Raw genomic sequence first — 14,042 nt, 5'->3', positions numbered from 1 at the left:
TGCTCAGAGCAGAAATTCGCCTTTCGTCGTTGGACTTTATAACTGTGGGATTCGGGTCTTGCTCTGGTAGTGGAGAGCAGTTCTTTTCTCATCAGCTCTGAGCTTAATTGTGGCACAAGGAACGTCTGGCGATGCAGTTCGGATAATCCTTGAGCAAAAATTAAATACAACAATAGCTGGTTTGAAACGAAAAGCTCACAGTTTTCATTGTATTCTTCCTATTGCTCTTGTAGTTGATCTGATCCACCGTTATCTTCAGCAACCAATTGACTCAGAACATCTTGTTTTTTAATCAGTACCACGTTTTATACCACTGTAAGACGATGCCGCCATCAGGAAACACTGCGGACAAAATGGTTCGCAACCATTTCTCTTCTCAGGGACAAAAAGGTAAATTTTCCACAAAAAAAAAAGAAGAAAAATGGGGGGAACATTTCTCTCTGAGGTGCAACGCTAACAAAAAGTACAATCTGCGACTCGAGGGGGATCCATTCACATCTGGCTGGAAGCACGCCCGCCTGAATCAGATCCGTCTTTATTCATCGCCGAACACGTCCACATTCACTTGGCACGAATCTAAAGGAGGAAACGGGCGGCGGCGCTCGAAAGGGAGCGATGAGGTTGGAGAAAACAAGCCCGAAAGAAGAGAGCTCTTCCAGTAAATGCCTCAGCACCTCGAGAGTGCCACAAGTAGAACATTACCCAGCGTGTCGTGAAAGACGGGCTGGAAGACCTGATACTATCAGGCTGTTACAGCAGAAAGGTCAGACGCTGATATGGATGAGATAAGTCCCTGTTATTTCCTGGTTTTATTTGTGCTAGTGTTAGGGGGAAAAAAGCTGTGGAGTGTAAAGAAATGATACAAAAAAAAGAAAAAAGAAGAGCAGATATGTCAGGCACTGATTTGGAAGTGGCTGTTTTATAATGAATTAATTCCCCTAGCGGTAGCTTTTCTACCTTTTATTCACCAAGGAACCAGAAACGACCATATTTGGGCAAAAGAGCCAATCTTTGTAATGTTGCAACAATAACTGCGCATTGAGCGCAAAAGTGATCAGGATATTAATCACTGAGACTCTAAAGACAAATGAGGAGAATGAAATGAATTTGCATTTTAATGACAGAAAAGATGCTGGTTGAACGCACGTCTATTTTGTTGATAGTTAAAGTATGCTTCTGAATATTTACATTTCTCTCTTAAAGGGGCGGTATTATATATTTTCCATTTTAGCGCAATCAGTGGTTATAAAGAACACTATATATCAAATGAGACTTGGTCAGAAATTTGACTTTGCAATTTGACGCCTTGAAATTGGGCTTCTGTCTCTTTAAGAAGCTCCTGCTCTATCAGACACTTTGTCTCTCGTATGTTATCACATCGATGTTCGCCCAATAAGCCGTTCCCAACGATTCTCAGATGTGTTGGACTGGGAAGTGGTTCAGAAAATGAGCTCAGCCGACGCGTAGCTCCACCATGAAGGCGTTTGCTAATTGCTGCCGCTAGTCTGGAGGAACTGAGTGGAGGAGTCTCTCATTTAAGCCATTAGAGACTGAGCTTCTACACTTTGTATAGTTATGTATTCATTTAGACCGGAAGACCTGAGAGGTCTTCCGGTTCTGGTCTGCTCTGCATCCCCAGAACCAGAACCAAACGAGGAGAAGCAGCTTTCAGCATCTATGCACCACAAATTTGGAACAAACTTCCAGAAAACTGTAAAACAGCTGAAACACTGACTTCTTTTAAATCTCAACTGAAAACCCACCTGTTTAGAATTGTATTTGAAATGTAATCAATTGCAAATTTATGGATGTAACTTGACTTAATGATTGATTCTATCTTGCATTGTGATTCTGTGTTTGTAATGATGTAAAGCACTTTGAAATGCCTTGCTGCTGAAATGTGCTATACAAATAAAATTTGATTGATTGATTGATTAATTTTTAGCTGATTTATATGCATGTCTCTTTTTGGGTGTATCACTTTGGAAATATCACAACAGAATAATAAAACTTCCCATACCCCGATATGACTTCAGGTTTTGTTTCTCAACCCAATATGTGTCAGTGGCCACCACCAGGCCACCGCTTTAAAACTTTATGAAGACAGATTTTGCGATTCTGAAAAAGCAAAACATGAAGTCTAACATGAAGCGTACACCATGAACTCCCTCCCAAACATCCGCATTTCCTCTCTGGCCTAATTCCTTCATTTTGCTTGGCCTCCTCTCCCTGCCGACCTCTAATCTCTGCTCTTTAGCAGCGAAAACGCTCCACCGTGTTTATCGCCTAACCGCTAACTCTACCTGTCGTTTATTGAGTTTTTGGCAGGAGACGGAGTACAGCTGGTTTTCAGAGCTCATGTATGATAATGAGGCACATGAGAGAGCAGCGAACGTGAGCTGAAACGCCGCACAAACAAAAAAACGGCCGCGCTGCTGCTCCTCCGCCAACCTGCAGACGTTGATCATTCATTTCCTGCGTTTTCCAGGATTACATACGAGCTGCGGAGGAAAACAATGAGAACGGATCGTGCAAACAAGAGTGACATCACGTTCAGTTCATCCTTTCATGACAGTTCTCCGAGCTCACTTCAGAGTGCTGGATCTGCTCTAAAACATGTCTCGGCGTTTGGGAGGCGAACAGCTTGACTCATCTGAATTCAGTGCAGCAAATCGCAGACTTTGCAATGAGACACCGACCCATTCATTCACAGGGATTTCTATCTGCAGCAGGATGCAGCCCCCCCCCTCTACCTCCACCCAGACGGCAGCCGTCACCTCCCGAATGAGTCTGAACTCTGACGAGAGTCACGGGCCTCATCTGGAAGAGCTCTGACACCACGCAGCACCTGCTGGTAATGAGAATGACAGAACCCATTCCGAGTCACGGCTGAGCCTCCATTACGGCGAAAACTTCTTTCTTTTTTTTTTTGTTTTGTCACAAACCTCACACTGGCTTTCATTCAGCTTTACAGGGAAACAAAAAGTGTGAGGACAATTGGACGTTTTTAGTGCGATGTGGGAGTGCGTGTTTGTGTGCGTGTGTGAATCACGGTACCATCTGACAGCACAGCCAAGGGACAAACGCCGGTTTGATATCAGAAATAAAGAGATTAATAACGGAGACCAAACTGGAGCGAACAAAGTTCCTAGCCAGAGAAACTTTGCGTAATGCCTCTGCGTTGGTGTTTGAATTTGCATTCATTCAATTTCTCTGGAAGGATTAGCACAAAAGCTGACCTGAGGGCAAAATCACTTGTAATTTGCAACAAACAAAAAAAAAGTCTGCGACTATCCCTTGCTAATAGGAAAGACGTTTAATGTTACATTTATGAGATATTATAAAAACATGAGTGTTTGACTTTATTGGGCTTCACTTGACTTCTGAATGTAGAAGCAGGGCTGATATTCTCACACATCTCCTGAATCCACCTCGTCAAACATGCTCCTGTCGCTCTTTGTATATTAAAACCTCCTTTGGACATAAGCAAAAACGAATGTAAACGTAAATGAAACAGCGTGACTAAATCCCCCAACGTGGAAATCAATAAAACCGGACAGTCTTAAGCAACATGCGGGATTTATCAAATTTCAAAACTTGAACTTGTACCCACTTTTCCTTCTCCTCTCAAAGTTTTCAGCCCTATTTCACAAACCCTGGGATGGAAGGGGCAACGACACCAGACAAGGTGAGAAAAGCCACGCCTGGTGAAACTTGTCAAAAATAATAAGATATTATGACAACACATACTTTGGGGTGAACTTCAAGGTGTAGATGGGGAGAAAAGAATATGTCAGTGAGGCTGAGTTTTTCAGAAGTGAGGACAAGGAGGGATTCTTTGCTCTGTCAACGCTGCACAGGCAGGGAGAAGTTCAATAGATCCAGGGCAATATTTGATCATATCTTTAAAAAAAGAGCTTAGTACTTATAGTAGAAACTATAAACAACCGATTGTATAAATATATGATCAACTCTAGGAGTGTTCAGTTTTTTCCCCCTTCTTCTCCCTCTCCCCCTCATAAGGCCAAGACATTTTCCACTTGGAGTGCAACTGGAAGTAGTGCTGCTAAATAATGAAAAACTAAATCTAATTCTGTCATTGGGGCCTGCCATGCAAAGCAATGGCAGGAACCTATTACTATTCTCCCAACAAAGTGTCTCTTTAATATTCTTTATTTTTCTTCCGTAACCGTTAATGCGGCTCATACCGCTGGGTGCACACCTACAAATGAGGTATCAAAACGTGCAGAAAATTCACGCCATTGTTGCTATTACTTTTGGTGGGATTTGGGCTTAACGTGGCGACATAATTCGCAAAAAACTACGAAAAAAACCCCATTATAAGTCAATGGGAAAAATCCTAGAAATACCCTATTTTTGAGGATTTTCTGTGTCGTCACAAATTCACCTAGAAATGCCATTCAAATTTCATTTTGTAGATACGTCTGTGATCTCTTCGAAAGTGAAGACGGCTCGTCGATACCAGTTACGGTTTGTCCACAATTTGCCTCTAAGCGACCCAAAGTTTCTCATTTTTCCTCAAATTAGAGTGACAGCCGACATCTGTTCAGATCTGGGCACAACATTTCTTTCTCTTATCGCTGTAAATGCTCTGAGTGAGGTACAGATATGAATCTCGGGACTATCGCAGAAGACACATTGCCCTCTCATACGCTCCAAACGCTTTTCGAATATGTATTACGGTTCCCGAACAGGAAGGATTTGTTTCCAATGCTGTTTTTCAGTAAAACGTGTTTGCTCAAACACACAATTGTGTGTTTGAGAGCTCAGAGCTCAGAGCTCACACCCTGCTGAGACCATTATTTACCATAGCAACGGAACTCAAGAGGCTATTGGCTGCTGGTTAGGACCACAAATACGCATCATTGTAGTTCTATCTATCCTCAGTTGAAACAGATCAGGACTGAGAACTGGCCTTTAGAACTAATTGCTGCTATGGGCTGTATGTAACTGATTTATATTTTTAAATCAGATAATTGCTCTGTTGAGCATTATATAACTATTTTAACCCAATGACTATTACACATGGGATTAGTTTGGCCCTTTGAAATGAAGTTTAACAAAAATTCCAAAATTAAAGCCTTGAATATTTTTACATCAACTACTTGCGTTTTCAGCATTATATAACTATTTTAACCCAATGACTATTACACATGGGATTAGTTTGGCCCTTTGAAATTAAGTTTAACAAAAATTCCAAAATAAAACCCTTGAATATTTTTACATCAACTACTTGTGTTTTGAGCATTATATAACTGATTTCACCCAATGACTGTTATTCATGGGATTAGTTTGGCCCTTTGAAATGAAGCTTAACATTTCAAAATAAAAGCCTTGAATGTTTTTACATCAACTACTTGCGTTTTCAGCATTATATAACTATTTTAACCCAATGACTGTTACACATGGGATTAGGTTGGCCCTTTGAAATGAAGCTTAACATTTCAAAATAAAAGCCTTGAATATTTTTACATCAACTTCTTGCGTTTTCAGCATTATATAACTATTTTAACCCAATGACTATTACGCATGGTATTAGTTTGGCCCTTTGAAATGAAGCATACTGAAAATTTCAAAATAAAAGCCTTGAATATTTTTAAATCAGATAATTACTCTGTTGAGCATTATATAACTGATTTAACCCAACGACTATTATGCAGGGGATTAGTTTGGCCCTTTGAAATGAAGCTTAACATTTCAAAATAAAAGCCTTGAATATTTTTACATCAACTTCTTGCGTTTTCAGCATTATATAACTGATTTAACCCAATGACTATTACACATGGGATTAGTTTGGCCCTTTGAAATGAAGCTTAACATTTCAAAATAAAAGCCTTGAATATTTTTACATCAACTACTTGTGTTTTGCGCATTATATAACTATTTTAACCCAATGACTATTACGCAGGGGATTAGTTTGGCCCTTTGAAATTAAGTTTAACAAACATCTCAAATTAAAAGCCTTTAATATTTTTACATCAACTACTTGTGTTTTCAGCATTATATAACTGATTTAACTCAATGACTGTTATACATGGGATTAGTTCGTAACTTTAAAATGAAGCATACTGAAAATTTCAAAATAAAAGCCTTGAATATTTTTAAATCAGATAATTGCTCTGTTGAGCATTATATAACTGATTTAACCCAACGACTGTTATACATGGGATTAGTTTGGCCCTTTGAAATGAAGTTTAACAAACATTTCAAATTAAAAGCCTTTAATATTTTTACATCAACTTCTTGCGTTTTCAGCATTATATAACTGATTTAACCCAATGACTATTAAACATGGGATTAGTTTGGCCCTTTGAAATGAAGCTTAACATTTCAAAATAAAAGCCTTGAATATTTTTACATCAGCTACTTGTGTTTTCAGCATTATATAACTATTTTAACCCAAGGACTATTACGCATGGGATTAGTTTGGCCCTTTGAAATGAAGTTTAACAAAACTTCCAAAATAAAAGCCTTGACAACATTTTAAATCATACTGAATGGTGCACGTCCGCCTCACTTAACGTTCTTGCGGTTCTCCGCGTGCCACTGATTACGTTGCGGCGTTCTTTAGCGTCGATGCCAATTTGTAGCGTGACGACGCCGGGCCCAAACCGACGGGCGCGCCTTGGCAGGCCCCGGCTAAATTTCTTCCGAAATTTTCTAGTTACAATTATTATTCACACTGTACCTTTCCAGCTGTAGCAGTAATAAATGGGCCTACCGTACTTTTGTTAGAATTAATTTATGTTGGAAGTAGATGTCCTTTCACTAGGATAGATAAGATTCTCGTACTAGAGTACAATAAGAAGGAAAAAAAGTCCAGTCGCTGTGTTAAAATCCATACCCATCCTTAACTGTTTAAGATCTCATTTATGCTTCATTCATCAATGTTTCTTGAGAGGCCCATAACCCAAGATAAATTAAACAACCAGAAGAGTTCAGCTTTATGTTGCAGCGCTCTCTGGAGAGCTGCTTACCGATAACAAACCCTGAGTAAAAGTCGCAGCAGACGCCAAATTATGCAGGCTGTGAAAATTACCAGGCCAGCTCAGAACAGACACCAATTAAACATGCAAAAGCCACAAGAAGCTGAAAGCGGCCGGCAGATTTAACAATGGGAATGTGATATCAATACCGAGCGACGAGAAAAAAACGTAAAAAGAAAAAAAGAGTAAATACAAAAGCTTTGTGTGTCCTGCACTGGAAATAATTTCGTCGACTCTTTTGGAGGCCTCGCAGCACACAACGGCGGCCGCCTGGCGAGTGGCTGAACGACAGGCGCAGACCGGACAAAAGTGATAACCTGCAGCAAGTGAAGCAATCTCCCCCCCGCGGCGGTCTCGCCGTCATCCTCGCAGTCCTGCAGGAAGCTGTGCTTGTCCTCGCAGTAAATCCTGCAACAGAGAGCAAGAGAGAGAGAGAGAGACAGAAAGATACCAACGGCTTAGCATTAGGTTGGCGGACGCTCAGGTCAGAGGGTGACGCCGTGACAACCGACGGCAACCTCTTCACAGGAGAAACTTAGTTTAGCAGTCTAAATGTCAACATCTCTTTTTCCCAGTGAGTAATGGCCACCCAGGCAGTCCGACGCTGACCTCATTAGGCCGTGTTACCAACAAAAAAAATAAAAAAAGAGAGAGAGCGCACGGACACATGCGTCAGGAGACACAAACGCACACAGTGTGCAGCCACAGTTTGGCAGGATGTGTGAAGGGGGACCTCTCATTTGCTCCAGAACTGTTTGACGTTTTAATGCAGTAGCGGTCCCTTCTGAGGAGTAGATTATCTTCTTTTCCTCTTCTCCACTAATAACTGTAACACTAACTCCAGGATGAAGGGCAAATTTAAATATTAAGCTCACCACAAATGTTCTGCACAGAGTACACTTCGGTTCAGGAGTTAATTTGGATCTCCTCGCGCGAAGACGAGGCTCTGTGGATTCAGCGTTGCCATGGGGAGGGATGTCTGCATGCAAAAAGCTGCAGCAGCACAAAAAACCCTAAACTTAAATAAATTATGATTGATAACATCAGACAGACTGTACACAAACTATAACGAGCCCTGACGTGAGCTGACAGGTCTGTGCAGAAGTTACTTTTATGAAGGATGAACACGAACAGAACAGTGAAAATGGTTTTCGCCCCTTCATAGATTTGGTTTCTTTTTGCTTTTTTGTGACGATATGTCTTTTTTAACATAAAAACTTTACACGAAAGCAATTTTCATATTTATAAAAACTGCAATATGAAAGTTTTTTTTTTTAATTATGCGTTTTTTTTATATATTTGTTAAAACTATCACCATGTCATGACGGCATAATATGACAGTTAATGTGTGAAAAAATGTAAAGGTGGAAAGGAGAGGCTCTTCTCCTTTCCACCTATGATCCTGCTGTCATCTGAACAAATAGACAGCTCTGTCAGAAACAACCAATCCGTTTTAGCGCTGTCAATAAGCCTCATGTATGTGTCGCTCACATCCTCCCCCGACAGCTAGCCATGAATTCTCAGACTAGTTAGTATAGCTACAGATGATGAAGATGATGACAGCTCTCCTGTAGCGGTAAGTTGTTTCTGTACTATTGAGCGCATTTAGCAGCACATACACGAGGATGACCGATAGCACTAAAACCCTCCTCTTGGCTCTGATTGGCTGATTTTGACAGGGAGCGGTGCTTTTCTTCAAGCCAAAGTGACTCAGGAAGGAGGTGGAGGACCTGAATTTTTTCACATATTATTTGTCTCAAGTTATAGCGCCATGACAGTTTTAACAAATATGTAAAAAAAAAAAATAATAATAATAATTAATTTTAAAAAACACATTTTTGTAAAAGTTACAAAGTTACAGTTACTGCAGCTTTAAAGAAGGTCCCAATATTATGAGCTCACTGGCAATTGAAGGGTTTAGGGGCATCAATGGCTTTTAAGTTTTAAGTCCAGACTATTTGCTTTTTTTTTTCTCCCAAACCTTTAAGAGGTAGACTTGCTTTTTATCCTGCAGCATAAACCAAGTAATAACAAACTAATAACAAGACATTTTCCTTCGCGATTTTCTGCTGCAGATCAGAACTCTTAACTCTGTCGACAAAGGCAAGTCTTCTAGGAACAAAAGAAACTAAAGAGTTGCAGTCTAAATACTTTCGAGGCCTCCTCGATGAATTGTCTAAGTACAAACCTCACTGAGGTTTGCCAGCTTCCAAAAGTCTTGAGACTTTTTCTTTCTTTTTTTTTGCAATCTACTCTGTTTCTTGAGATGGGGGAATGATGTTTTGCCTTTTAGCTTGCTTCATGTTGTCAGATTCAATTTAAGTGACCTATCGATTGTGCAGGTGCAGCAAAAAGGCCCGGCTGCTGCTGGTGAGATTGAGCCGAAGAACGCTGCGGTCACACTGGAATTTCAACACGGCCTGCAAACAATCATTTGAGATTAAAAAAAAAAAAAAAAGGTGTGAAATATACAGTATTTCCGCAGAGGGTCAGATCGGCTTAGAACGCTTCGTCGTTTACTAATTGAGGTGCATTTTGTGTCGACTCAGCTTACATTCGTCTTTGTCTGATATTAAAAATTGCTTGACGATGTGAACGACTTGCATGTGGAAAAAGCAAACAGGAGTAATCTGTGGGCAAACAAGCAGTAATATTTTACTGCACTGTTTTGTTAAACAGGATATCAGGAGAGTGAATCATAAAGCTGCTTGGATGCTGCAGCCTTCCATCTATGTTGGTGCTTCTAAAAGTGGGTTTCATGTGGGTCCACTGCGAAGAGATCAGCGTGTTTCTCGTGACGAGGCCAATTTTGTGCATATTTGGATAAAAGCGCAACATTTTACAGAAAGCTGTGGTGTCCGGATGTGAATTTTAGCTTCATTGAACTGAATGATTTTTTCTTTGTTTGTTTGTTTCTTCCATATTTGATGACCAAACAACCCCCAGCTTTCCATGTAGCTTTAAGACCCAACTGTAATGGAGAGGTTCAACTACTGTAGTCACAATAAACAATAAATAAATAAATCACAAGATAAATGAAAAGAAACTCAATAATTTTTATTTGCTTGATTCATCAGTTTTCTCTTTTCTCTCACTTTTTCACCAAAAACTGAATGATAAAAGTCGTCAGTCTGGCGTTTTGGTCTCAACTATCCCTTTTGTTGAAAGATAATTTTGTTTACACAGAGTTTATAATTCATTTTATTTGTTGTTTCTGTTGTTTTCTTTATTTATTTTGGATATTTAAAATGTCTTCCAGTTCCAGTGTTCAAATGTGCATTGTAATTTAATGTTTATTGATCCTTAAGAATGTGTTCTTGCATTTTTATGCCATTATTACTATTATGTTACTTGAAAAAGGTCTCAAAACAGCAATATTACAATTTATCGCAATAAGTTCTGGGACAATTTATTGTCTCGCAAAATTTTTTCGGAATAACGTACCTTCACATATCTGCATAGCTCAAACCATAGATGGATCAAAAGTATGTTTAAAAACTCTTACTTTCTTCAACTAATTATTCACTGGGTTTTAAAATGTTGTCAGATTTTCAGCATTATTTCGTTTATTAGTCATATAATCATATTTTTGGTTTAACTGACCATTTTAGGAGGAAAGTTCAGCGTTCTAAACACATGAGAGCAACTAAGTGAATAAATAGTTCAAGGCTGAAGTCTTCAATCATCATGTCTTATCAGCCACCTTAAGCATTCAGAATGCTGAGGTCAGTGACTCCACATCAGTGCAGACAGAGCATCTGCATAGCGCAGCATGAGCTAAATCATGGTTTTTACTTGATAATGTGGGCTTGCTTGCATAAAGCTACTTTGTAGGCCAATTTGTGTGTTTTGCATGATGCCGATTAAAACGTACTGGCAGTAAATGTTGTATCATAAAGGTAAATATTACGTTTGCACCTACCCTAGCACTTTTCTGCCTTACATTTGTATGGCCATAAATCAATAAACTTTAGGGACGTTTGGTATTGGTATGAAACGGACCAACTGGAAGGTTTCAATGCTTTACTGAGTCTAGCTCAGACACTGTGTTTTACGATGCAGCTTTCTTCGTTCACTCATAAAATTGCATTTTCCACGTAGACACTACCAACCTGTAGGCATAAATATTATGAGTGGCACTGGCAATCTTCTTGTTTTCATAAAGTTTCTCCAGGACCATCTTCACCTGAAACACATGAAGGAAGAAAAACAAAACACAGTCATAAGTGACGGCTGCTGGCATTCGGCTTCGTCCTCTGTTAGCTCATTGTTGAGTTTATAAAGCGCTGTGCTAAAGCCAGGAGTGTTGGAGGAGTTCTACCTGCAACACTTTGCGTTATGAATAACCCATAAGTTCAGTCTGCTGCTGCTGACTGATGCAGATTAGTCAGCTATTTGCCAGGCGCTGAACTTTTGGGTAAAAGCTAGTAAAACAAAACCTGTTGCCCATTTTTAATACCGTCTATATACACAGCATCACATGTTCTGCATGAATCTACAAAAAAAGGCAAAAAAAATAACACAACGTTGAGCAAGCATTTCCTGAAATTACATCACTACAGTCATGTGAGTTCTCAAGAACTACAATGATCAGCTATAAATACAGTAAATAAAAAAGACAAGTTGTGAACTGAAATGTTTCATTATTCTTCTTTCTTTTGCTAATCTGGGTGATTTATTTACTTCTATGTTTTTATTCCAGACTCTTTCCTGTAGCTGCAGTGTCAACCGGCACTTCAACATGCGCCTCCTTTTGTACATTTCAACCTGAAATAAAATGAAGCGGAACATCTCTTTAAGCCCGGTCAACTAGAACGTTTTAAAAATCAGTGAAATTACTTGCAAAAAGGCTGAGTTATCCGTGGAAAGAAAAACATGAAAACTCAAAGACAGAACAAGAGGGCCAAGGATTGTCACCATGTCATGCATATTTTCAGTACAGAACAAAACGGACGCTGGGAGGAAAGTTTGCAGAAAATCTGGACTGCTTGGACAGAAGGGAACAGATGGGGAGAATAATCTTGACACACCTCTGTGTAGAGCGGCTTCACTCGTATTTTAGCTGAAGGGCAGAGACTAGAATTGAGCTTCTACAAAGGGGTCGTGTGTCACCGCCTCCAAAAATATACAACAGCTAAGAGACCAGAAAGACAACCAAAATGACATTTTTGAAAAGACTATTCCTTTTTTTTTTCTCTTAAAGAAAGAGCCATTTCCATTTGGACATGAAGGGGGAGGGGGGGAAGTCCATTTGCACAATATCCGTGGACATGGTGTCAGAGTTTGAGATACTTTCAGCAGCTTTTGCCTGAAAAAAAACAAAAATATACTGCAGCTCCAAGTGTGGTGCTGACAGATGCTACAATGTTTGGAAATACAAAATACTGCAAAATCTACTAATGTTTGAAACATGTCATGCAAATGAGAACCGGTTGAGCAAATTTTACTCGCAATATAATTTAGGGTTTGTAGTTTCCCAAGTGACAAAGAAGTCCCAAGTCAAGTCCAAGTCCTAAACTTTTTATTTTGAGTAAAAAGGCTAAGAACTAATGAATAATTCTTAGCTCTGATACAATCAAGTAGGTTCTCCTTATAAACTTCAGAAAGTTGGTGCTTTCTACAGTGCATAAGTAAAAACAAATTAGAAAAAAGCAAGGAGACGTTTCCTCGCAGATTGTAAACTGAGTAAATAATTAGTTTAGTTTATTTAACAGGGATAATGTTAAATAAACTGCAAAACACATTAACAAAGGATGCTTTGCACCAGATTTAGTTTAAGATGGTTTCCATTTACAGTCCCTGAGCAGGAGAGAAAATAATAGTCTAGAATCATAAAACATAATATTGAAAAGCCATAATATTGCTCAATACACAATCACTGTGCAAAAATAAAACACAAACAGCATTAAATGCCAAACGTTTGTTCTGTGATCACTAATGGCAAGAATGCAGATTTTATTTTTCATTGATGAAGAGAAAACAGTAACATAGTAACATAGAATAGAATAGAATATCCATGTTAATCAACTGCAAGAGTGCAAACCTGCTTTCACATAATATCGGATCATTAAAAAGAACAAATGGAAATATTCATTCAACTGTATAAAAACTTTGTGATCAAGTGGATGTTTTTTTGGACAGAGTCATGCTGCTTTTATCTGCTTTTATCTCAAAGCACTGCCATATTTTTGGCATTTTTGTCTTTTTGGATTTACAAAACAAACACAAACTTAGTTGCAAGGATAAAATTAACCAACCCTATAACCTCCCATTGATCAGTTTGTGAGAGTTTGAACGTCAAAAAGAAGTTAAGATTATTTCGCTTTTCTACTGTAGTTTCCAGCACATAAGTTTCACATACACACATTTATCAATATTAAACATGACTTGCAGGGAGCTCTCCATCTTAGAGCATTTTGTGTTGGATGGATCACGCAACACAGTGCCCAAACATTTGTGGCAGCTCTGGCATCCCGTACGTCGTGTTGGATACAGCTTTACTGCCCCCAGGCTTGCAATCGACGATCAGTCCCGAGGTACGTTCTTCTGTCTGCATTTAAAATATTACTGAAAGAGCCTAAATGCTGCTGAGGCCCAGGATGACGCCATGCACTCCTCCCTGACGGCGCCGGGTGACAAAATAAATCATAAACCGTCGGTGTGAAAGTCCCAACTCATGTCCTAAGACTTCTGTTGTTAACTAACGTCACGATCACCGATCAGAGACTTTAAGCCAGAGCTGCACCAACAGCTCAGCTATTCTGCAGAGCTCATAAGCACCAAATCTAACAGAGAAATTTAGAGCAATCTTGGGGCATCTGTTCACCAGGACGCTAAGACAAACAACAGCATTTGTGTAGCTAAGCCGTCTCCCTGTACAAAAAAACTCTGAGTAAATGAGAGGAGAGGGATCAAACATTGATTTGGTGAGACGTTTGTGCAATCTGTGCAAAACAAAACTGGATCTTATGTCACCAGCTGCGGTGACGCGCAGCTGCTGTCCCTCTGGTGAAGCTTTGAACGGAAGTCAAAATC

General features: G+C 39.5%; 1 protein-coding gene across 1 annotated transcript in view; it reads right to left on the bottom strand.

Annotated features, from left to right (window-relative positions):
• Positions 1-14,042, bottom strand: part of impact (impact RWD domain protein) — a 29,075-nt gene that overhangs the window by 5,743 nt on the left and 9,290 nt on the right. Inside the window, exons 8-9 of the mRNA XM_028026954.1 lie at positions 11,120-11,193; positions 7,325-7,415 (exon numbers count right to left, since the gene is read on the bottom strand). Of these exons, the coding sequence (XP_027882755.1) occupies positions 7,325-7,415; positions 11,120-11,193 (165 nt within the window). The remainder of the gene's footprint in view (positions 1-7,324; positions 7,416-11,119; positions 11,194-14,042) is intronic.

This window comes from Xiphophorus couchianus, chromosome 9 (assembly GCF_001444195.1).
Source record: "Xiphophorus couchianus chromosome 9, X_couchianus-1.0, whole genome shotgun sequence".
Taxonomy (NCBI): domain Eukaryota; kingdom Metazoa; phylum Chordata; class Actinopteri; order Cyprinodontiformes; family Poeciliidae; genus Xiphophorus; species Xiphophorus couchianus.
Note: the sequence above shows the minus strand (reverse complement) of the source record. Positions and strands in the feature narration are given on the sequence as shown.